This window comes from Cnephaeus nilssonii (genome assembly GCF_951640355.1).
Source record: "Cnephaeus nilssonii genome assembly, chromosome: X".
NCBI lineage: Eukaryota > Metazoa > Chordata > Mammalia > Chiroptera > Vespertilionidae > Cnephaeus > Cnephaeus nilssonii.
Window position 1 is genome coordinate 17,403,285 of NC_137071.1, and position 25,061 is coordinate 17,428,345.

The window sequence follows — 25,061 nt, forward strand, 5'->3', positions numbered from 1 at the left end:
CTCAACCCCCCAGTATAGGGCGTGCAGGAGGTAGCCTATCAATGGTTCTCTCTCATCATTAATGTTTCTATCTCTCCCTCCCTCTTCCTTCCTCTCTGAAGTCAATAAAAATATATTTTAAAAATAAAGAGAATGATGCATTTTTCCCTTTAGTATTTCATTATTTTTTTATTTTTAATAGTTTGTTAACATGTAACAATTCAGTTCTAAGGGGTTGTGGGAGCTTAGTCAAACTAGGCCTTAATGAGGGATTCTACCCAATGACCATATGTGCATTCTTGATTGGCAGTAATTTAAAGTTAATTTGGTACTTTGGCTGAAAACTTCTTTCTAAAATTGCAAAGTATATTACTTTGAAGGTAATCTTTTGCCCAAATGTTTAATTTAATTCACCAATCAAGCTTCTACATTCAGAGACCATTATTATTATTATCATTATTATTAGGTATACTCTGCCTTGTTCCAAAAAGCACTTTTGCAAGAGCAAAATTGCTATCTTTACGTACTAGTTTGTACCTTCCCAAAACATTTTCTTGCTGTTATGTGAATAGCAATTCAGCTTCTTAATGTGTTACCAAAAAAAATTATAACTACTTCTAAATTGCATTGATGTATTGTAGAATTGAGTTGAACATCTTTGTAGGCTGAATGTAATAATTCTCCTGCCAGGAACAAATAAGTTATACTGCTCCAGAGAAATAAATATGCATATGAATTTATGTGGATGGGTAAATCCTTATAAAGTTAAGCTCTTTATAACACAATGAAAGAAGAGGAAATGTACTTGGTGAAGCTAATGAATACACTGGGATCATTATATTGTCTATCATGCATTTTCCCCACAAACTTGCATTTTGCTGCATATAAATCAGATCAGAGCATTTTAAATGACTTTATATAATGAATGAGGCAATTTTAGGATGAGCTATATAAGAATAAGCCACCTAAAATATTTAGTCATACCTTAAACAAGATTATATATATCAGTAGACAGAGAGATACAAAATGAAAACTTTAAGTGAAGAGTTCAAAAATACATATAAATTTTGATTTAACTTTGTTAGCATCTTTACCTCTTCAAAGATACCTAGAAGAAACTGTTTGCACACAATAACACCAGATGCAATAAAAAAATAGGATCCCCAAATATACGAAGTAATTGCACCAAGATTAGTGTAAACCAAATGCATTTATTATTTGCAATGTAATCCAATATACTAAGAGATGGTGTGCGCTTTATTTTAATTAGCTGTTTCTTTTAAAGGGTTGCTTGGTCCAACTGTCTTGATAAGAAAAAAAATTGTAGTCATTGCTCAAAATGCTTGTAGCAAATTTAGTTTCAAATTGAAGCAATTTATTCCAAAAGCAATCTACTACTGCAGCAATAATCAATGTGTTTTCCCTTAGCCCATACTGGAGCTTTTCAAGGACTATTGTTAGTTGCCTTTAACTAAATAACTACTGGTGCCCTTAAAAGTAACTCTTGGCACTTTTTCATTTGTTGCCTTTAACCAAATGTCAGTTTCCCTTAGGTTTGCCTAGCACTTTTGCTTTACAATTTTCAATATTCAGTCTCAGTCCTTTAAAGTGGACAAAGTCTATCATTTTAACAAAATAACACAAAGACTAAACAGATTTTTAAAGGTCTGCACTTTCTCTTTCCATCCTCTGATGTTGAATTGTACTGAAATGGAATCTTTTTTTATTTTTTAAATGCTGCCACTACAAGCATCTTGAACTTGAGCCGAAAAAGCAGGTCCCAATTCAAAGGATAAAATTACATTTGCCGGGGCAACACCATTCACATTATAATGCAAAGATATTCTTTGGAATTAGTGTTTTGAGTTTCTTCAGATATATTCCCAGAAGTGGAATTGCTGGGTCATAGGGCAGTTCATTTTAATGTAAAGATAAAACACAGAAGTGGGCCCAAGTCTTTTCTTTTAACTGTAACAGAATTTAACCCCTGGTAATTTTGTCCTCATTCAATGTATAAGCAATATGGGTAGCACTCATATTAATGAATGTGTCCAGCTTGGAGCAAAAGAAATGTAGCAATTAAATTTAATAACCGTTTTCTTTAGGAGTTTTTATATATGCTTTATAAACCAATGTGAATAACTTAAATCAAATGAAAATTTTTTAACCTGCACATATTTATAATGTGAAAGCATATAAATTACTCTTGCATAAAAATAATGTAACTGAGAAGCAGGCACTGGTGTGTGTACTATTTGGAAAAAAAACATTTCTGACTTTCAAGGATGTTATAAGAACACCATGCTTCTGCATGTAATTTTACAGAAGTATCTGGGAACAGTCTGAGATAATCTCAGGATTTCAGTATCAATTAGCTCCTCGTAAAAGCTATTTCTTTGGACAAGTTTTTGCTATTATTATTAGTAAATGACTATCATATGGCTCAGAAAACTTATTCTTGTTTATTGCCTATACTCTAGGTATATATAACTTTTCATATGTTTGTACCTTAAAGGAAGTATTCATGTGACACAAGACCACTTTGTAATTGCTTAGCTACATGGACCCTGCTCTCTTTTTCTCATTACATTTCAGACAATACTATTGATTGGCCTAGTAAATAGTGTATAAAACTTTCTGAGTGGCTCATGACATCTAGAAATGGGAATCATTCATATTTAGGCAATTACTTCTCTAAAAATTTTATAAAATCTTATTTTTATATAATTTTCTCTAATTTATACATACTCAATTTTTACAAGCTGAAAAAAACACTATATAGAGACCAATATTATAAATTCCATTTGAAGAAAATGTGAACTCTGCTTATTGAATTAATAGCATTATGTTCTAAGCATGTTTTTTCATGTTTCTAAAAGTATTTGACTAGATAAGGGTGCATAGGACATGTTGGATGCCCAAGCCCAGTGCCATGGCTCCGGAATCAAAGGGTGTGCTTGGGGGCAACACAGAAGAACCATTCCCTGCCTGGGAAGTTATCTATAGCATAAAAGCTGTCCTAACTTCCATTTCTCTTTACAGTTTCTCCCCACATAGAATGTGTGTTAGACCTTACTAGTACAATGGCTCTTTATTTTTTTTCAAATAATTGAAGTACGATTAACATAATAAAATGCATAAATCTTAAGTGTTCAGCTCAATAAGTTTTGACAAATGTATATACTTGTGTATCCACACCCGAAAAAATACAAAATATTTATTGCACCCCAGAAAGTTTTATCTTGCCCCTTTCCAATAAATATTATCATAACCCATCCACAAAACAATCATTTGGTGATTTCTATAACTATGCTTAATTTTGACCTGTTCTTTGGCTTCATTTAAATAGAACTGTACAAAAAAAGTATTACTTTATGTCTGGCTTCCTTCACCTAACATAATTTTTGAGATTCACGCATGTTGCATGTATCTGTAGTTTATTCCCTATGCTGTTGAGTATATCCTAGCATATGGACACACAACAGGTTGTTCATTATCTCCTGTTAAAGAGCATTTGGGTTGTTTCCAGTTGTGGCTACTTTGAACAAGACTACTGTGAACATTCTTATACAAATCTTCTTGTGGACATCTGCTTATATTTCCTTTGGGTAAATACTTAGGATTGTAATTGCTGCTGATAGGGTGCATTCATATTTAACTTCATTAGAAACTACTTCAGATTTTCTAATATAGTAGTGCCATTGAGCACTTCCACTAGCAATGTTTGGGAGTGGAAGTTAAGCATTCTCCATTAGTTTTCCATTTCTTTTCTCCCAAAAGAAATTTTAGAGTGATAAATTTCAACTGTTTAATGTGTTAACTTAGAAAAGAGAATGAATCTTAAAAGGAGCCATAATCTCCCATCATAATCAGTGTAATTTAAAGCAGATTTTTCTGATGCACAAATTAGCCTATGGGCATGTTAGAGCATTATGCGGGCTTCTTTGTGTGGTGAAGTTTAACACACATAGAACAAGTCTTGAGAGAACAAGACTCACAGTATTATCTACTCACTTATCCTTTTTTTTCACATACCATTGGGAAAACATTATGCTGAATAGCATTTTATATTTCATTTCTGGTGTTTTTGTGGTACCATTTTGTATTGTCTCTCACAAGAGTCAACAGATAACACTGTCTGATATTTATAAATCCAAAATATTAAATTTCCTGGAGGTACATTTCAGTATTTCACACTTCATATTAATTTACTTAGACCCTAAAAGATTTAATAGCTCACTTTATTTTTCTTTCTTAAATTCATAAAGTCCAACCAATTTTTCTAATATTTTCTTCTAGTCCTTTTTAATTTTAATAAGAGCAGGAAAACACACTTGATTAAACAGTAGTTATATGTGTTTGTTTATTAAACTGTTGAATTACAAATGAAGGACTAGAAAATGAGAATTATGGCTGAGTTTTTTCTGCAATACAAACACACACACACGCACACACATGCGCGCACACACACACAAAGTCCTTGTGAGAAAATGATGGCCAAGCTTTTCAGATTATTTATCACTGATACTACACTACATCCATGATGATTTCACCCCATTACAAAATCTCAGGAATGGTCTTGTAATCCAAGAGTAGTCATCACTACAAAACCATACATTGAAGTTCCCAATCTAAGCCTATTACAAAATTAGATAACCCACTAGTGGCACCTAAATTACAAAATCAAAAATACCATTATTATAGAGCCATAATTTCAGGAATATTTATCTTTAGTCATAATTAAGGAAAATAGTACTTTTCAAGGTAGTTGTCAACTGCAGCGAAAAATGGCTACCCATCAGTATGGACAACATATGGACTACAATGATCAAGAACAACATGAATGCAAAGGCAGTAATATAAAATGAGTTTCAAAGTCTGTGAAGTCTGGCTTAATGTGTAAATGCAAGTAGACTTGAATTTGTTACAATGTCCATGAATTCTAAAGAAGAAAAAAGCCCTAGCTGATTTGGCTCAGTGGATAGAGCATTGGCCTGCAAAGTAAAGAACCCCAGGTTTGATTCCGGTCAAGGGCACATGCCTGGGTTGTGGGCTTCAACCCCAGTAGGGAGCGTGCAGGAGGCAGCTGATCAATGATTCTCTCTCATTGATGTTTCTATCTCTCTCTCCCTCTCCCTTCTTCTCTGAAATCAATAAAAATAAATTTTAAAAAAAATAATAAAATAAAGGAGAAAAAAGAAGTAAATATTTTATCCTGAAAAAATTGTCTGATAATTTTTATGTCATGTAGACATTTAATAGGAATAAGAGAACTTGTGTACAGTGAATAGCAAGAAAATATTTTTTGTTTTAATAGAATGTAGTAACATGTCTAGTGAAAGGGGAAACAAAGAAAAACATTTTAAGTAGCTTAGTGAAAGGAAAACACTCCCAACACAGTCATGTAACATCTACTAGGTAGACTATTTCTTTAACCCTAGTAAGCATGCAGCCTCCAAGACTATGGTAGGTCACACTGGCACTACTTTATTCAGAAAGATGTAGGACAGGAGTAATTGCTCCTGGCCAGAGCCAGCAGACAGTATTGATTAGGTGGTCTACCCAACACTCTGTAATAGTCCATACTGCCCCTCAGAAACTGTGTTTTTTCACTCATCGCCCCTTAGTCCCAGCCCCCAAGTGACAGCTCAGGTGAGAAGGATAAAGATTCACATTAGGGCCAGCCGGTGTGGCTCAGTGGTTGAGTGTCGACCTATGAACCAGAAAGTCATGGTTCCTTTCCAGGTCAGGTCATATGCCCTGGTTGCAGGCTCAATTCCCAGTGGAGGCAGCAGATCAATGATTCTCTCTCATCATTGATTCTCTCTCTCTCTCTCTCTCTCTCTCTCTCTCTCTGAAATCAATATATATATATATATATATATATATATATATATATATATATATTTAAGATTCACACTGGGTGAGTTCAGAAGACATTGTGGCTTAAGCTTCATATTGACAGAAACCAACTCTATAAGCATAGCTTGCAGAATTCTTACAAGGGTTTTGTTTGTATGTAAGAGTTATTTCACTCAGGCAAGCCTAAAATTATTTTTTTCCAAACAGGTATTATAATTCTGTCAGTCCAAATGCAATCTAGGAACATAGGTTCATTTTTACCACAAGCAATGTTGCTTAGCAATAGTTACCATATACCACCTCATCTGGTTACCAAGGAAACCAAGCTAGAAAGTTATTGAAAGGCCAAATTTTCATACAAAAAGGAAAGGGGTTTGTATTAATGCATTGCCCACATCTGGTCTCATCCACAAAACTGTGAAATCAAGTTGAATGTGTGATTTTTGGTGTGAATATGGTATAAATCTCTCTTGTGGTGTTTTTCCTAGAGCTGATGTACACAGTTGAACTTGCTGGAGGGCTTGGTGCTATCCTTTTGCTGCTTGTTTGTTTGGTGACCATCTACAAGTGCTACAAAATAGAAATCATGCTCTTCTACAGGAATCACTTCGGGGCTGAAGAGCTGGATGGAGGTAAGATGAGTTCCCTCTTTTAATGTTTTTCTGAATTTTCTTATTCGTTTTCTGTCTTTGTTTTATTGAGGGGGAAGAAAAGTTAATTTCATTAATGATTGATAAGAGCTTTAGAATCTTTCAGTGTTCAGTTTGTAACTTCATTTTTTACATCGAACTATATGTGTGATTCTTTGGAGCCAACAGGTATTTTCCTCTGAAAATTGTAAAGCAGCCCTAACCAGTTTGGCTCAGTGGACAGAGCATCGGCCTGTGGACTCAAGGATCCCAGGTTCGATTCTGATCAACGGCCTGTACCTTGGTTGCGGGCACATCTCCAGTAGGGAGTGTGCAGGAGGCAGCTGATCAATGTTTCTAACTCTCTATCCCTCTCCTTCATCTCTGTAAAAAAATCAATAAAATAGATGAAAATTGTAAAGCAACACCTACCCTCTTTTGAATTGTATTCCAAACAGCACTTGTGAATTACAAGTGCTGATTGCAATGCTATCAGAGTATTCATTTTCTCTCACATTGTAATCAGTACTGAAAGGCCAGCTTTACTTTTCTATATAGATAAGGAGTGTCTCTTTTAATTGTGTTCCCTAGCCTGGTAGTTTGAAGTGAATCTCAATTTGTTCCTTGTTTAAGCTGATCAGTTATAATAAACTGTACTGAACATTTTAGAATTCACCCAGCAATCTTTTCAAGCCTGTTTATTTAGCTATAATTAGGCAAGCTAATTTTTATTCTAAGTGTGGACCAACAGATAGGAAAGTACACAAGCATATTGTTTTCATAATTATACATTTATTAGTTTTACTCAAATTGGACAAGTAAATATTATTTTCATAGAAATTGTAATTGTTTTTGCCTCTGGTCAGTCATAAATATGCATATAATCTAAGAGGAATTTGGATTGCTAAAAATTGAGCTCCTTAAACCACCTATTAGAGGACTTAAGGTTTTTTTTCCCCTTTTTGGTCCTTTGAAAATGGTTCGTATATAAGATAAATTTGCTATACAGGAAGCATATGCAAATTGACAATAAATAGTTCAGATGATGGTTTCTCGATCATATTTATAAACTTTTTTCATTAACTGTCAGTTTTACACTAAATAGTACAAAGAAAAAATGCATGATACCACATTTCCAGGTCCTCTGGAAGAAATCCCCAGGTAGAAGTATAGGTTGCCAGACTTGTGAGGGGGAGCACCTCATTTAGCATCCCTAACACTCCTCTCTATTTATTTTGTTTTTAATATATTATCATTGATTTCAGAGGGGAGATAGGAACATCAATGATGAGAGAGAATCATTGATCGGCTGCCTCTTGCACGCCCCACACTGGGGATTGAGCCTGCAACCTGGGCATGTGCCCTGACCAGGAATCTAACTGCGACCTCCTGGTTCATAGGTTGATGCTCAACCACTGAGCCACGCCGGCTGGGCTTTAACACTCCTCTCTATATTTATCCTCCCCTTTCCATTAGGGTGAAATCTGTACTGCAGCAAAATTGTATTTCTTTTCTTTTAAGTGTTAATTTGCCTATTTCTTCTTTGTTCCTAATTTTCTTGCCTGTTTATACAAATTATTCATATTTTTGCTACTGCTTTAAAGAGATATGAGAAAAGTGTCAATGTCAGAGCTGTTGTTGAATGGGTACCAACCAATGTGCTAGGCATTCTTAAAATCATTCTTGCTTAACCTCAAAAAATTCTGAGGCCAGTTATCATCTCCATTTTATAGATATAGCAACTGAGGCTCCCAGAGGTTAAATAACTTACTGAAGAAAATATCACAAGTATTATGGTTCATGGCCAAGATGGGATTTGAAAATAGGTCAATTTCCAAAGCTTTTATTTTACTGAACACTGAATCCCTGTTATTTTTAACCCTTTAAAAATTTGGTATGTTCACACTGAAACCGGTTTGGCTCAGTGGATAGAGCGTTGGCCTGCGGACTCAAGAGTCCCAGGTTCGATTCCGGTCAAGGGCATGTACCTTGGTTGCGGGCACATCCCCAGTAGGGGGTGTGTAGGAGGCGGCTGATCGATGTTTCTAACTCTCTATCCCTCTCTCTTCCTCTCTGTAAAAACTCAATAAAATATATATTTTTAAAAATTTGGTATGTTCAGTATAATCTCAAGATCCACTATTATTTGCACGATTAGCACGATAGAAGATACTTGGAAAAACAGTTTACCTAAGCAAGTCTCACTTTATCTATTAACCCTATGTTTAATGTATTTATTTTGTGTTCTAACGACATGAATGATGTTACCCAAACTATCAATTTCTAGTATTTTTTAATTTAAATTCTTTATTGTTGAAAATATTACATGTCTCCTTTTCCCCTCTAGTATGGTATGGTTTTTATTTGTCATGTTCTAATCTAAATGGTAGGAGATTCTAATGGTTTTGGATGCCTATGAACTTTAGTCACATCTCCTTGGCTCCTTCAACACATGCTGTTGTGGTTGAATGATTATTTGCTCTGTCAGTGGCAGAGAATTTCTCTGACATCATCAAATTCCCATTGTCCTAGCTGTCCCTCAAATCCTTCTACCTTCCAAAGAAATAACTGTTAAGAAGAGACACCAGGCTTTTCATATTTTTGATTTGGCTTCTAAAAAAATGCAACTTGAAAGTCAAAACTGAGCAATGTCTCCTTTATCTTGACCACCTTTTCACCTCCTCTGAAAGGGGAATACATAAAATACTTTTGGAAGTAAAGGAAGGCCAAGAGTGTGAAGAAGAACAGGAAAAGAAAGTTTAGCTAATATTTTGAAGTAATGACTTACTATGGTGACATGATAATAACAAATTCATTGACCATTTATTGAATATTTACCAAATCACAAACATAGTGTTGACTACTTTATTGATACTCAGAGAATCACACAACCAGAAAGACAGAATTTAAACCCAGGTCTAAAAAACTCAAAATCCCAACTATTTCAGCTACTGTGTCAGACTAGGAGAGGGAATGTTTGGCATCAGAGTCACATTCAGCCAGTTCCTTGTAGGTTATTACAATAGGCATTACCTGGCTCTGTCAGTTCTATATCAGGATTCCAAGATAGAACATATTGCTGCTTTGCTCCCTCAGTTTGTTCCCGTTACTCCCTGCCCCCCTCAAACCTTACACTTTGTTGTTGCCCCTGAACTTGGGCCTTAGCATTTCTCTTCTGATTCTGCAACACCCACCTTTCTGGATCATATTTATAACTCTATCTTCAATTGCCTTTATGCACGAATAACTCCTTAACCCTAGTTTCCTTGTTTTAGTATCTTTTTGGTTACTAGGAGGACCAGGATGTATAGGGTAGTGCTGGCACTGTTAGGGAAAAAAACCAATGAGGCCACAGAACCTGTAAAATCACACATGAAGCCATAGTGCAGAGTTTTATTTTTTTGGCATTATGCTCCATACTTCATCCGGTCTTTTTTTCTTCCTTCCCTTCTATCCACTGAACTGTTCAAATAACCCTATTATTATTAGAGAGATGTAATAATATACGCTGTAAGAAGTTGGGAAACACAGACAAGCCAAACAAAATCCAGTACATTCCCACCATTCATGGGTCACCATTGTTAACACTTTAGCACACGTCCTTATGGCGTCTTCCAGATGTGGGGAGGACATTTGTCACCTGGGAGATTTATCTCCTCTTTTGGGGGTGAGGGGTGGGGACAGAGACATCAGAGTGTTCTTGCAATTTCTTAAGTAACTTTAATTCAAAATAATCAACATGCCATTGTGGGATATCTTGGGGCAGCCTGCCCTAGGTCCCAACAAAATAATCAAGCCTGGAACAATTTCCCACTAGATACTCTGTAGGGATTGGATGTGTCTCTAAATTATGTTAACTAATCATATCTCTTGAATAGCACTGATTTCACGATGGAGGGTCTGTTTCCAATATCCATAATACTTAGTAAAAAGCCACTCATTTTAGCAATGAAACTTGATTTCTGACATCCATTGTACTAATTAATGAAGTATCTCCTTTTGATCAGAAATAAAAATAGTTGATGTGCTTACAGTGCTGCCTCTAGAGCAAGCATGTCAAACTCAAAGGCTAACACGGGCCAAATAAGCAAGGTTTCAGTTTATGTGGGCCGCAAAAAAACAAAACCTTCAATTGTCATAGAAACGTAGGTTTATTTCGATAGAGACATGATGAATACAAAGGGCTGAAATAAATGAGTCATTGTTAACATAAAATAATAGAACATTTTAATAAAAATTTATATTTTTCTTGAACATTAACTTACCAGACACTGAATAACTGCACAAATTAATAAGCATAACACAAATAAACCCATTTTTCTTGTTCTCCAAAAGCGAAATATTTCCTGTTGCACACACCAAACAAGTCAGAACAAGACTAATGACGTGGCAATCGGCTGCTAAAATATTCGCTGCTAGTATTAGTGGAGAGAAATGGTGCACCTGCGCGTAAGGCATGTAAGGGAAATGAATGCAACATGATTATAGTAACCAGTCATTACATTGTAGTTTGTTATTAATAACTAGAGGCCCAGTGCATGAAATTTGTGCATGGGTAGGGTCCGTAGGCCTGGCTGGTGATCAGGGCTGATCAGGGCCTTCCCGGGCTGCCAGCTGGGGCCCTCCTTTGTTCCATGCTGCCCTCTGGTGGTCAGCACATGTCATAGCTAGCGATCAAACTCCCGGTCTCCAGGTTGAACTCCCGAGTGGACACTTTGCATATTAGTTATATATATATATATATATATATATATATATATATATATATATATATACTAGGAGCCCGTTGCACGAAGTTTCGTGCAATAGACTTTTCCTTCACCTGGCTGCCGGCACCAGTTATCCGCCAGCAGCAGTTTTCCTCTGGCCACCCGCCGATCAGAGCACCTCCCACCAGCACGATTGGCCACCCCAAGAGGAACTCCGATCGGGAGGCTCTCTGATCGGGCGGGTGGCCAGAGGAAAACTGCTGCTGGCGGAAAACTGGTGCCAGCAGCCACGCAATCGGCCACCCCGAGTTCCGCCACCAGCGTCTTCCGCAGCGCCGGCCTAAGCAGTGCCGGCCGTTTAAGCCAGCGGGAGGAGCGGGGGTTGGGGACTCACGAGTCCCCGCCCCCCGCTCCTACCGCCAGCCAATCGGCCACCCTGAGTCCCGCCCCCCACGCCTCTAGCCGGCCCAATCGTGGGCATAGCGGAGTGATGATAATTTGCATATTACCATTTTATTAGGTATTATATATATATATATATATACATATATACATATATATATATATATATATATAATGTATAATAAGATATTGTAAAAATTACGTTATGAAATTTTTATTAAAATGTTTCTTACATACCATTATATTGGCTAGGCCATAAAAATATTCATTGTGGGCCACATGCAGCCCGCAGGCTGCCAGTTTGACATGCTTGCTCTAGAGTGTTGTCTTAGTTTAATTAAATGCTAGCTGACCATCTTGATAAAGATAACCTACTATCTCTAGAGCAGAACTTATACTAACACAGTATCTCATTGTTTTTGCTGGAATAACTATAAAGAAAACATAATTATTGTAACATCAGATTCTTTTGTTCCTCCCTGCCTCTGCCTGGGGTTTCCCTTCCACTTTAGTTTAAAAGTTTGTATAGATGTAATCCTTTCTTCCTTTCTATTTCTCCTCCCTTACTCTCTCATACTGGTTATACACTGAATGGCCATATTATTATGATCTCTGAATGCATAATCATCTGGCCACTCAGTGTATATATACATGTATATTAGAAGCCCGGTGCATGAATTCGTGAATGGGTGGGGTCCGGCCAGCCTGGCCTGGAGGAGGGTCATGGGAGGTTGGCCGGCCTGCCTGCTGGTTGAACTCCTGGTTGAAGGGACAATTTGCATATTAGCCTTTTATTATATAGGCTATACACTGAGTGGCCAAATTATTATCTCTTCAGAGATCATAATAATCTGACCACTCAGTGTATTTTTTCCCCAACTTATAAAGATTTTCCTCATAATTCCAAGATCTAGTTATTTTCTTCTTCATTGCTACCAAAATGGCACTATAGACATATTATGATGGTCCTTTTTCACTTTAAGAAATGAGCACTTACCAGTAAATGCTTACTACTTGTAGAGCATTGTGAATTCCAGATTCCTTATCTCTCTTCTGTGAAAGGAATGCTGAAAGACAAAGTCATGAAGAAAAGAATTATTACTTCCAAAATTTTGCAAAGATGTCTAGATTTTAGAACCAGCTCTACAAATAAAAAATACAATAGCTATTTAAAGAAAAACAAGGTTCTAAACTTATAGGTAGTCTAATAATAGAAGGAAACAGCAAGTAGCAACTCTTACATGATGATTATATTTGCAAATGTCAGTAAGGTACTACATAAGTTTTCAATTAGGAAGTAACTTATAAGAACAGGCTTAAGGCTTCATTTTGGGGGGAGGATCTAATTCTAGACAAGTGACACTATTTTGTGTTTGTTTTTCTCAGAGTGAAAACTGTTCTGTTTTTATTTGTATTTATATACCTTTGACTATGAAGGGCGAGGGGCATGCTAACTCATAATGATGATAGAACAAGCTTAAAAGAAACTTGTTTTGACAGGCTTGTTACATGCTTATAAATTGCTAATACAATTTCTATTTTCAAAAAGAAGGAAGAGATCTCTAGTTCTACTTTGGGAGTTATTACAGGTATTAGACAAAATGAGTTAGAGCAATCTAACTCATTTATATATTTATAAATTTATAAAATATAGTAGTTAATTCAGAGAGTTGAAGGAGAAAATTCTACTGGACTCATTGACTTAAGATAGCAAAGCAACAAATTGATTGATTAACTTAAATTCAAATGCATACAAAAATTTTGTGCTTTTACTTTCCTCCCCCCACATTTTATACTAGTGTTGTCATACTTTATATATTTTTATAGTGTATGTTCATTAAAATAAATTATTTTAGCTACAGTTATTTTTAATATTAGTTTTTGAACTTTTGTACTAGAGATCAAAGTGATTAATTTATACAACATCATCATAGTATTAGGGTATTCTGAATTTTATTATATGTTTACTTTTACCATTGAGTTTTGTATTTTTATGTTTTCATGTTGTTACTTAGTGCCCTTTCATTTTAACTTGAAGGACTTCCTGTAGCATTTCTTGGAAGCCAAGTCTAGGGCTGATGAACTCCCTTAACTTGTGTTTGGGAATGTCTTTATCTCTCCCTCATTTCTGAAGGACACTTTTTCTTATTTTAGTATTCTTGGTTGGATTATATTTTCTTTTATCACTTTGAATATTTCATCCCACTTTCTCCTGGTATGCAAGGTTTTTACAGATAAATATACTGATAGCCTTATGGGGGTTCTTTTGTATGTGTTGAGTCATTTTTGTCAGGCTGCTTTCAAAATTCTCTCTTTGACATCTAGCATTTTGATTATAACATGTCATCATCTTTGGTTTGATCTTGTTTGGGGTCCTTTGAGCTTCCTGTACCTGGATGTAAACTTCTCTCCCAAGATTTAGGGAGTTTTCTGCTTTTATTTCGTTAAATAAGCTCTCTGCCACCTTCTCTCTCTTCTTTTTCTGGAACTCCCATGATGTGAATGTTAGTTCACTTGATGGTGTCCATAATTCACATAGGCTTTCTTCACTAAAAAGAAAAAAAATTGTTCCTCAGTCTAATTTCAAATGCTCTGTCTTCAAGTTTTCTGCTTTATTCTTCTGCATGACCAAGTTTGTTTCTGAAGCTGTCTATTGTTTATTTTTGTTGTTGTTGTTTTTTAATCATGTTGTATTCTTCAGGTCTAGTATTTCTGCTTGGTTCTTTTTTATTATTTCTATTTCTTTATTAAACTTCTTAATTTATTCATCATTGTTTTTCTGATTTTGTTAAATTGTCTACCCAGGGTTTGTTTTTGTTTATTTTCATTTGATTGGGTTTCTTTAAGATGATTATTTTTAATTCTTTGGTAGGCAAATTGTAGATCTCCATTTCTTTGGGATTGGTTACTGAACCTTTATTATTTTCCTTTGTTTGTATCATATTTGCCTGATTCTTCTTTATCCATGTATCCTTGCATTGGTGTCTGTGCATTTGAAGGAGTAAGCACCTTGTCTGGTCTTTACAGACTGATTTCATCAGGTAAATTTCTTCTCCTGCCTGTTCCTCAAGCCAATGGGATTACCTCTAGAATTGCAGACAGGGTGGGTTGTCACTAGTTTTGAGGCTAGATCTGTAGCAGGCCTGTTACAAGGGGCTCAGCTAGGCAAGGCTGTCTGGTTCCTGGTTGAGTGGGACTATCCTTGGACAAATGTCCATGTCAGGTTCCACGCATATGGGTTCCTGAGTGGTCAAGATGGACTCTGGACTATGGCTAATAAGACACATATAAAGGATGTCTTATTTGGCCATTTTACGGGCATCACTCCCGTTCATTTTTTGTGGCACCTGGCAATCAGAATCTCTCGAAAGTCATGGGAAGAGTAAATCAATGACTATATTTGCGTTTATGAAGGTTATTACTGTGTGTACACCAGCTGTTTTCCATCTCTACGGTGAATATAATTATAAATGATGCTTGAAATTCAAGAAAATGGAATTTAGAGAATAAAGTTTAGACTAGGAAATATACCCTTGCACTACCCTGTTATAACTATTTATTTTTCAATTACAGTTGACATTCAACATTATTTTGTGTTAGTGTCAGGTGTATAGTACAGCAGTTAGACATTTACTAGTACATAATTTGCAATGTGATCCCTCAGGTAATTCTAGTACCCACCTGGTACCATACATAGTTATTATAATACTAGAGGCCCCGTGCATGAATTTCGTGCATGGGCGGGGGAGAGGTTGTGTCCCTCAGCCCAGCCTGCACCCTCTCCAATCTGGGACCCCTCGAGGGATGTACGACTGCCCGTACTGGGATCGGGCCTAAAAGGGCAGTCGTACATCCCTCTCACAATCCAGGACTGCTGGCTCCCAACTGCTCGCCTACCTGCCTTCCTAATTGCCCCTAACCGCTTCTGCCTGCCAGCATGATCACCCCCTAACCACTCCCCTGCCAGGCTGATTGATGCCTCACTGCCCTCCCCTGCCGGCCTGGTCCCCCCCAACTGCCCTCCCCTGCTGATCCAGTGACCCCTAACTGCCCTCCCCTGCCAGCCTCATCGCCCCTAATTGCTCACCCCTGCTGGTCTTGTTCCCCCCCCCCCAACTGCCCTCCCCTGCAGGCCTGGTCCCCCCAACTGCCCTCCCCTGCAGGCCTGGTCCTGCCCAACTGCTCTCCCCTGCAGCCCTGGGTCCCCCCCAACTGCCCTTCCCTGCAGGCCCCCTCACCCCCAAGTTCCCTCCTTTGCCAGCCTGGTCACCCCCAACTGTCCTTCCCTGCTGGCCATCTTGTGGAAGCCATCTTGTGTCCACATGGGGGCAGCCATCTTTGACCACATGGGGGCAGCCATCTTGTGTGTTTGAGTGATGGTCAATTTGCATATTACTCTTTTATTAGATAGGATTGTTGACTATGTTCCCTATGCTGTACTTTACATCCCCATGACTGTTTTGTAGCCAATTATTATTTCTCAATCCCTTCACCTTTTTTTTTCACCCATTCTCCAATCCTTCTCCCTTCGGTCATCCATCAATCTGCTTTCTGTATCTATAAATATGTTTCTTCATTTAGTTTGTTCTTTATATTTCACAAGTAAATTATATCATATGGTATTTGTCTTTATCTGCTTGGCTTATTTCACTTACCAAAATGCCCTCTAGGTTCATCCATGCTGTCGCAAATGATGCCTAGCTAGATTTGAGCTGTTTATAAATTTAAGTTGTCTTTAAAAGATCACAGACCTATCCTTTAAAAACCTTGACATAATTTTGTGGGTTTTTTCCCTATGGTTATAAAAATGTCATTTTTTAAAGTTTCTCTAGTATATGAAGCTCATACAGATTATTCAATATATGTTCTTACAGATATTTTTAAAATATATTTTTTATTTATTTCAGAGAGGAAAGGAAAGGGAGAGAGAGATAGAAACATCAGTGATAAGAGAGAATTATTGATGGGCTGCTTCCTGCACGCCCCCTATCTGGAATTGAGCCCACATCCCAAGCACGTGCCCTGACCAAGAATCAAACTGTGACCTGGTTTATAAGTCAAAACTCAACCACTGAGCCACACTGGCCAGGCCAGATATTTTTTTCAATATAAGAAATGTTACCCAAGATTCATCTTCTGCTGGTAATTGAGAAAAAGGAAGACTCCTCACCCATATGATTTTGAGTCAGAATATATTGCTGAATTTAGTATGGTATTTGTTACAGTGTTTAGAATCTGATAACTTTTAAATTCAGTTTGCTTTTGGTAGTAAATAAATTCCTAGACCATCATTGCACTGATGTAGACTCTTGGGAAAGAGAGGAATTGATATCAATCAAGTGTCTCATTGATTTGAGGATGCTGATGCAGCTGCTTGCAAGTGGCTTTTTAGTCAAATTTATGCCCAGGATAATCTGCATGTGAGCAATTTCTTTTTATCTGAGTGTTATTAATGTAAATGGTATAAATTCATCCAGATGACATAAAGAGATAGAAAACTGACTGAGGCCATAACAGCAATTCCTGAGGTTCATTTAAGCTATTGTAGTTACTGTATATATTACTCTAGGCAAGAAGAGTCTATTCTCTCTGTGATGAAAGTATGACTTTCAGCTATTTTATTGTGCCCTGTAATGTAAGGACCAATTATCATAGAACCGAAGCTACAGTGTTTAGGTTTTGTGGTGTTCTGGTCAATTACCTAGCAGCTAACTGTAGCTCTTTGATGTCTATACACTGAGTGGCCATATTGTTATGACCTCTGAACTCATAATAATCTGACCACTCAGTGTGTATATATATTAGAGGCCTGGTGCATGAATTCATGCATGGGTGGGGTCCGGCCAGCCTGGCCAGGGGGAGGGGACATGGGCGGTTGTCTGGCCTGCCTGCTGGTCGAGCTCCTGGTGGAGGGGACAATTTGCATATTAGCCTATTATTATATAGGATATACACTGAGTGGCCAGATTATTATGCGTTCAGAGTTCATAATAATCTGGCCACTCAGTGTATATCCTGTTCTAGAAAGAGTTCCTCAAAGTGTGGTCTCTCAAGCATCACCTGAGAGTATTCTATAAATGTAAATTCTCAGGACCTATTTTAGACCTACTGAATGAAAAAACTCTGTATTTAATAAGCTCTCCAAAATTGTGTTCATTCATGCTCAAATATGAAAACTACTTTTCCAGAGAAGTTTACAGGGAATCTAAGGCCTTCCCTTGAGTCACAATGAGAAATTACATTTCAAGACTATTTGAAAGGAGTCTTGCTAAACTCCAACCCCTCACCTCCTAGCAATTCCTTACAGAGCCCATCCAGACAGCATGGAGTGTGTACCACCAAAGCCTTCTCTCAAAGGAAATGGCCCAGGTCTTGAGAAAAATCTCTACACTGTCTATAAGATATATGCCATGCTATACCCAAGTGAAAAAGCATTCATTCATTTAATCAACTGATATATTTGAGCATCTACTAAGCTCTAGTTGCATATCTGAATCAAGAATCTTTTGGTCAAAGAAAGAAGATAAGATGTGAGCACAATAATGTAATACATGGGAAAAGAGATAACCCCACACTCAGATACATCAAACTCAAATTCAAAGGAAACAAATTGCATATTTAGCTGCTGAATTTGAAAATAGTTAGCCATAAATATTTTTCAAGCTACCATAAACATAATCAGTGGTGAGGTTTGAAAAGATAAATTTTGTGACTCTATGTGGAATGGGCTAGAAGGAAGACCCACTAAAAATAATTATAACAACTGAGAATCAAGTACAGCCTGACCTAGGATGGAAATAGACTCAAAAGGGTTCTTACCAGTGAATGGCTATGAGATTGTTGGTAAATTAAAAGGGATAAGTGGAACATATATATATATATAAAGTTTGGAGATTAAAGAAGATGGTTATGTTATTAAAATTAAAGTGAAATAAAAGGTGAAGAACAGAGCTTGAGGATGAAAAGCTTGTTATTTTGTGAGAAAGTTGAATGTAGGATACATAATGAACATTCATTCAAATTAAGGGGCCCAAGTTAAAGATAGGGCTAGAGGACTGCTGATAGTTCATGAGAAGAAAACAGAATTGAACATGTAAGGGAGACATCTACACAGAAGTGATTGTTAATGTTATGTGAAGAAATTAGATTTTTTAAGGGAAATGGGTTGAAAGAAAAATGAAACAGGCTATAGAAAACATCTTGAGAAATTATGGTATTTACTAGAGGCCTGGTGCATGAAATTTGTGCACTGTGTGGGGGGGTGTCCCTCAGCCCAGCCTGCACCCTCTGTAATCTGGGACCACTCGGGCGATGTCCGACTGCCAATCGCAATCCTGGACTGCTGGATCCCAACTGCTTGCCTGCATGCCTGCCTGATTGCCCCTAACCACTTCTGCCTACCAGCCTGATAACCCACTAACTGCTCCCCTGCCAGCCTGATTAACATCTAACTGCTCCCCTGCCGGCCAGATAACCCCCAACTGCTCTCCCCTGCCAGCCTGGTTGCCCCCAACTGCCCTCCCCTGCCAGCCAGGTCACCCCCAACTGCCCTCCCCTGCAAGCTTCGTCCCCCTCCCAACTGCCCTCCCCTGCAGGCCTTGTCACCCCCAATGGCCCTCCCTGCCAGCCTGATCTCGCCCCCAACTGCCCTTCCCTGCGTCCTGAATGCCCCTAACAGCCTCTGCCTGCCTGATCAACCCTAACTGCCCTCCCCTGCCAGCCTGATCTCGCCCCCAACTGTCCTCCTCTGCTGACCAATTTGGTTCTGATTGGTCGGTTTCTATGCCAGTCAGCATCAAAAGCTCTGCCTCCTAGGCATCCATTGGCTCCTCACAGTTGACCCAGATTTGGTTCTGATTGGTCAGTTTCTATGCCAGTCTGCATCTCTGGGCCTATCAATGGGGCCTGATCATAAAGGCTGGGTTGATCAGCAGCCCCAGTGGAGGCCTGGAGAGAACTAGAGGTGAGGCTGCTGGCCAGGCCTGGAGAGAAAGAGAGAGGCAAGTGCTGATCAAGAGCTGCCACAGAGGCTATGGATCAGACCCTGCTTCTCTCTTCAGGCCTCTCTCCGGACCTGATTTGCAGCCACCTCAGCAGTCAGTGTTGGGTCACCACGCCTGCAGCCATAGCAGTCAGTAATGAGTCGCCAGGCAACCCAGTGCTGACTGTAGGACTGACTTCCAGTTGGTCAAGCCTCCGGTCATTGTGGATGTGATGGACCCAGGGTTTTTATATATTAGGATGGGTTGAAGAGAGGCATCCATGGAAAGGCAGAGGAACCAGAAACAGTGTCATGTGAGCAAAAGTGATATCCAGCTGGAACTTACCAATATTGGTGGAGCAATTGTTTACATTTCTTCTGAGTCCTAAGTGCTCTGTTCTTATTAGTGTTCATATTGATCTAATTTTAAAATATTTTTAAGCCTAGAAAAAGGGCAAAAAATGAGGATCCAGTCATTACAAATCCTAGGTTTGGGCAAACTTTAAATAACACCTTATAGAACTTTCTGGCAAACTAGAAGAGAACAGCTTCCAAGAAAGAAAATAGTATTTGCATGAAATCATTCTACAATCTACAGTCTGGTTTAAGAAGCCCTCCCTCATGATAAAGACAGTAATTAGAACTGAGGTGAATTATGAATTCTGATATCACATCCAGAAAAGGAAATTGGTGAATGAGAGACTATCCATAAGATAACTGACTTCTTGTTCTTAGAAACAATAAATGAGAAATCTGGGATGTTTATCTTAAAAACTTTGAGATAAAGATGATGCATGATAGTGTCATCAAATATTTGACTAGTTCTTATGTAAAAAGGTGGAAGAATGAGGAACAGATTTTAGAACCAAGTTTTATTTATTTATGTTGCAATTTTTTATTCTTATTTTCAAACTGATTAACATGATGAGAAAATAATTTGGCAGTATATTACCTGTAAAATAAATGGAGATCAGTGAAGAATTATGCTTTTTCTATAAGAATTCAGTGTAACAATATCCTCAGTCCCAAAATCCAAGAACCAATTTCTTGTAAAATCCTATCTAATAAGAGTAATATGCAAATTAACTATCACTCCGCTACACCCATAAGCCATGCCCACAAGCCACACCCACCAGCCAATCAGGAGAGAATATGCAAATAAACTAACCAAGATGGCTACAGCCACAGAGAGCAGGAGGGAGGCTTGGGTTTCCCAGGCAATGGAGGAAGCCAAGCTTTCCGCCTGCCCTTGCCGGCCTAGGCCTCCACTCAATGCTACAAAGTTTCAATTATAGAAGGTAAACAAATCCAAACAGAAATGGCGGCAGCCACTGAGCTGCAAAGAGCAGTAGGCTAGGGTTTCCCCCAGCAATGGAGGAAGCCAAGCTTTCCGCACACCCTGGCCGGCCCAGGCCTCTGCTTAAGGCTACAAAGTTTCAATTCTAGAAGATACATAAACCCCAACAGAAATGGCTGCTGCCACGGAGCAAGCAGAAGGCTTGGCTCCGCTCCAGGCTACAAAGTTTCAATTGTAGAAGATAAATAAACCCCAGATACCAGGGCCTCTGCTTGGGTCACCAGGGGGCATGGCCAGCCTGCAAACCACCACAGGCCCCTCGCCCAGGCCGCCCCATGCCCCAAGGGAACCCCCACCCTGATCCGGGACATCCTTCAGGGCAAACCAGCTGGCCCCCACCCTTGCACCAGGCCTCTATCCCATCTAATAAAAGAGTAATATGCAGATTGACTGTTACTCCAACACTCAAGATTGCTGCCCCCATGTGGTCAAAGATCCTGCCCCCATGTGGACCCAAGATGGCCACCACAAGATGGCCAGCAGGGGAGGGCAGTTGGGAGGGACCAGGACGGCAGAGGAAGAAAGTTGGGGGTGACCGGGCATGCAGGCAAGGGCAGTTGGGAGGCACCCAGCCTGCAAGGGAGGGCAGTTGAGAGGGACCAGGCTTGCAAGGGAGGGCAGTTGGAGGTGATCAACCCTGCAGGAGAGGGCAGTTAGGGGTGACCAGGCTGGCAGAGGAGGGAAGTTGGGGGCAAACAGGCTGGCAGGGGAGCAGTTAGGCATCAATCAGGCTGGCAGAGGAGTGGTTAGGGGGTGATCAGGCTGGCAGGCAGAAGCAGTTAGGGGCAATCAGGAAGGCAGGCAGGTGAACATTTGGGAGCCAGCAGTCCTGGATTGTGAGAGGGAGGTCCGACTGCCCGTTTAGGCCCGATCCCACTGGGGTCCCAGATTGGAAAGGGTGCAGGCTGGGCTGAGGGACAACCCCCCCCCCATGCAGGAATTTCATGCACCGGGCCTCTAGTATTAAATAATCCACTGACAAGCAACTCACAGTTTTCTCTCTCTCTTTTTTTTTCTCAACAGGGTAAAATGACTAAATGCAGTATTAATTGAATGTAGCACTATTTAGAATAAGCATATGCTATCCAAATATGTGGCTTTTTATAAGCAGTCAAGATTCTTTATGATCTGTGCCTCAAAAATGCTAGAAGTTAACATATTATTACTCTTTGTATTGATTTTTCTCCTACTGCCTTCACATCAACAATAACAAAATGAAAACGTGATCCCTTACACCTCCAAATTAGTTCCAGAATAATTGTCATTATTGAATTGTTATTGAAAACTAATGAAGGCTTCTTTTCTTGGTCCCCTGGCAGTGAAACATTTGGAGATGTTTGTGAAAAGAGGTGAATGTTTTCATATCCTATTATTTCTTTTGTAGAACAGTGACTTCAACTTTACTCTGTAATGTTTTTGACAGACAATAAAGATTATGATGCATACTTGTCCTACACCAAAGTGGATCCTGACCAGTGGAATCAAGAGACTGGGGAAGAAGAACGCTTTGCTCTTGAAATCCTACCTGATATGCTTGAGAAGCACTATGGATATAAGTTGTTTATACCAGACAGAGATTTAATTCCAACTGGAAGTAAGTTCATGTTTTCATTTGCATATTCTTGTGTCTATCTGTGTAGACATCATTTTTAGACAGAACTTGACCTTTTGGTTCTTTATTTCAAAAATTGTATGTGTCAGATTGTTAAGAAATGTTGTTATGTGTTCATATGAAACTTAATTTTGACACCTCTGAAGTGGTACTTCCATCATTTTATAAAGCATCTCATTTTGATGAGCCCTAACACTTAAATAAACCAAATGAGAGATTTATGCCTGGAAAAATATTTCTAGCATTAAAAGAAGCAAAGCCCATACTCTTTTCAAAGTGATCATTGGCTATTTTCATCTCCTCAAGATGTTACCCACCGAACACCAATTCTCATTTAATGTGGGAAAGAGAATCTTCCAGGGCTTTCTGGAGCACATTTTGGATTTACTCATTCTGATCACTCTTTTCTCTTTTGTAGCATACATTGAAGATGTAGCAAGGTGTGTAGATCAAAGCAAGCGGCTGATTATTGTCATGACCCCAAATTACGTAGTCAGAAGGGGCTGGAGCATCTTTGAGCTGGAGACCAGACTTCGAAACATGCTTGTGACTGGAGAAATTAAAGTGATACTAATTGAATGCAGTGAACTGCGAGGAATTATGAACTACCAGGAGGTGGAGGCCCTCAAGCACACCATCAAGCTCCTGACGGTTATTAAATGGCATGGACCAAAATGCAACAAGTTGAACTCTAAATTCTGGAAACGTTTACAATATGAAATGCCTTTTAAGAGAATAGAACCCATTACACACGAGCAGGCTTTAGATGTTAGTGAGCAGGGGCCTTTCGGGGAGCTGCAGACTGTCTCGGCCATTTCCATGGCTGCAGCCACCTCCACAGCTCTAGCCACTGCCCATCCAGATCTCCGTTCCACCTTTCACAACACGTACCATTCACAAATGCGTCAGAAACACTACTACCGAAGCTATGAGTATGATGTACCTCCTACCGGCACCCTGCCTCTTACCTCCATAGGAAATCAGCATACCTATTGTAACATCCCTATGACACTCATCAATGGGCAGCGGCCACAGACAAAATCCAGCAGGGAGCAGAATCCAGACGAGGCCCACACAAACAGTGCCATCCTGCCGCTGTTGCCAAGGGAGACCAGTATATCCAGTGTGATTTGGTGACAGAAAATCAAGGGACATCCTGTCCCTGGGAGCTTGAGTAGAGTCTGCAGTCCAGTGCCTGGAACTAAATCCTCGACTGCTGCTGTTAAAAACATGCATTACAATCTCTAGAACACGAGGAAAAACAGGGTCTTGTACATATGTTTTTTGCAGTTTCTTTGTAGCATCAGTGTCTTGTTGTTTTACCACGTCTCTTACTCATTACATTTTTGACTTTGTTTTATATGTCACTGGAATTTGTAAATTGACATTTTTTTAAAGAAGAGACTTATGTATAGATAGACAACCCTTTTTTGCTTCATTAGTTTAGTTTTAGAATGGGTTTTATTTCCTTTTCTTGATTTTGTTTTGCTTTTAACATTTCCTTGGGGTGCTTGGACAAATCCATCTAATGGGACAAGGAGCACCGGATCCTCTCTTGGGTTCTACCTAGGATCAGCAGGGCCATGTGGGCCTTCAGAGAGCAGTGCACCGAATGCCAGCATTGCCATTTGAGGGGAGAAAAACAAAGAAGAGAACACTTGCTCATAGGATGGCCCCGCCAATCAGAGCCCTGAATCTTTTCCTTGTCCCACCTCATTCCCCACCTCTACCCTTCTAATGGCGGCATGATGTGTACATTCTGAGGAAGGGTGGGGGTGGGTCTAACTGTCTTAACATTTACTTCACTGCTGGTCAGAATACACTCCAGACCCAAAAGTGTGCTAGTCACTTAACAGTGACCACTACAGCGTGCTAAGAAGAGAAGATCAAGGGCATGAAAATGGGGGAAAGAGTGTTGTTTCTGTTTTTTAAATGAGTTGATGTACCCTTATATAAATATATATATATATAAATATACAACAAAACAAACAAACAAAAAACAAAAACAAAAAACAAAAAAACAAAAAACAAAAAAAAAGTAAGCCCTATATTTGATCACTTCCTGGAAAGGCATGAATGTGTTTGTGGCTGTTTTTGTTTGATATTCTACTTCCTCTTTTCCCTCTGTATTTTTTTCTGCAAATGAGATTATGTGCAAATGCCTGGCAAGTTAACTCAAAAGAGTGAATCAAACACAAGTCAAAATGAAATTTACATTGAAGGCTTCCAAACCAAAGGGAAGAACAGGATGTGTCATCAAATATGTTTTGTCACCTTGTATTATACAAAATGTTATTTTCTAAAGAGTCAGAACAAATCTGTGAAACTTATTATGGAGTTCCCTTGTATTAAATGTTAATTCACTGTATTTAATTTTCAATGCTACATTCAGAATCCAGTGTTTGGTTTCACTTCGTGAACTTAAGTAACACTTATTAATATCCAAGTGTTTAAATAAGAACTCAGGAGGTCATGCATATGAATACCTAGAGAAATCAGTATTTTCAAAATAAACATTATTTACACAAAA

The 25,061-nt window shown here is 38.8% G+C and overlaps 1 protein-coding gene across 1 annotated transcript in view; it reads left to right on the forward strand.

The window, feature by feature from the left end:
• The window catches only part of IL1RAPL1 (interleukin 1 receptor accessory protein like 1), a gene marked incomplete at its 3' end in the record, with an annotated part of 1,207,355 nt that extends 1,183,687 nt beyond the window's left edge, over positions 1 to 23,668 (forward strand). Inside the window, exons 8-10 of the mRNA XM_079764725.1 lie at positions 6,330 to 6,473; positions 22,343 to 22,513; positions 22,950 to 23,668. Coding sequence (XP_079620851.1) covers positions 6,330 to 6,473; positions 22,343 to 22,513; positions 22,950 to 23,668 — 1,034 coding nt within the window. The remainder of the gene's footprint in view (positions 1 to 6,329; positions 6,474 to 22,342; positions 22,514 to 22,949) is intronic.
• Between the last annotated feature and the right edge of the window lie 1,393 nt (positions 23,669 to 25,061).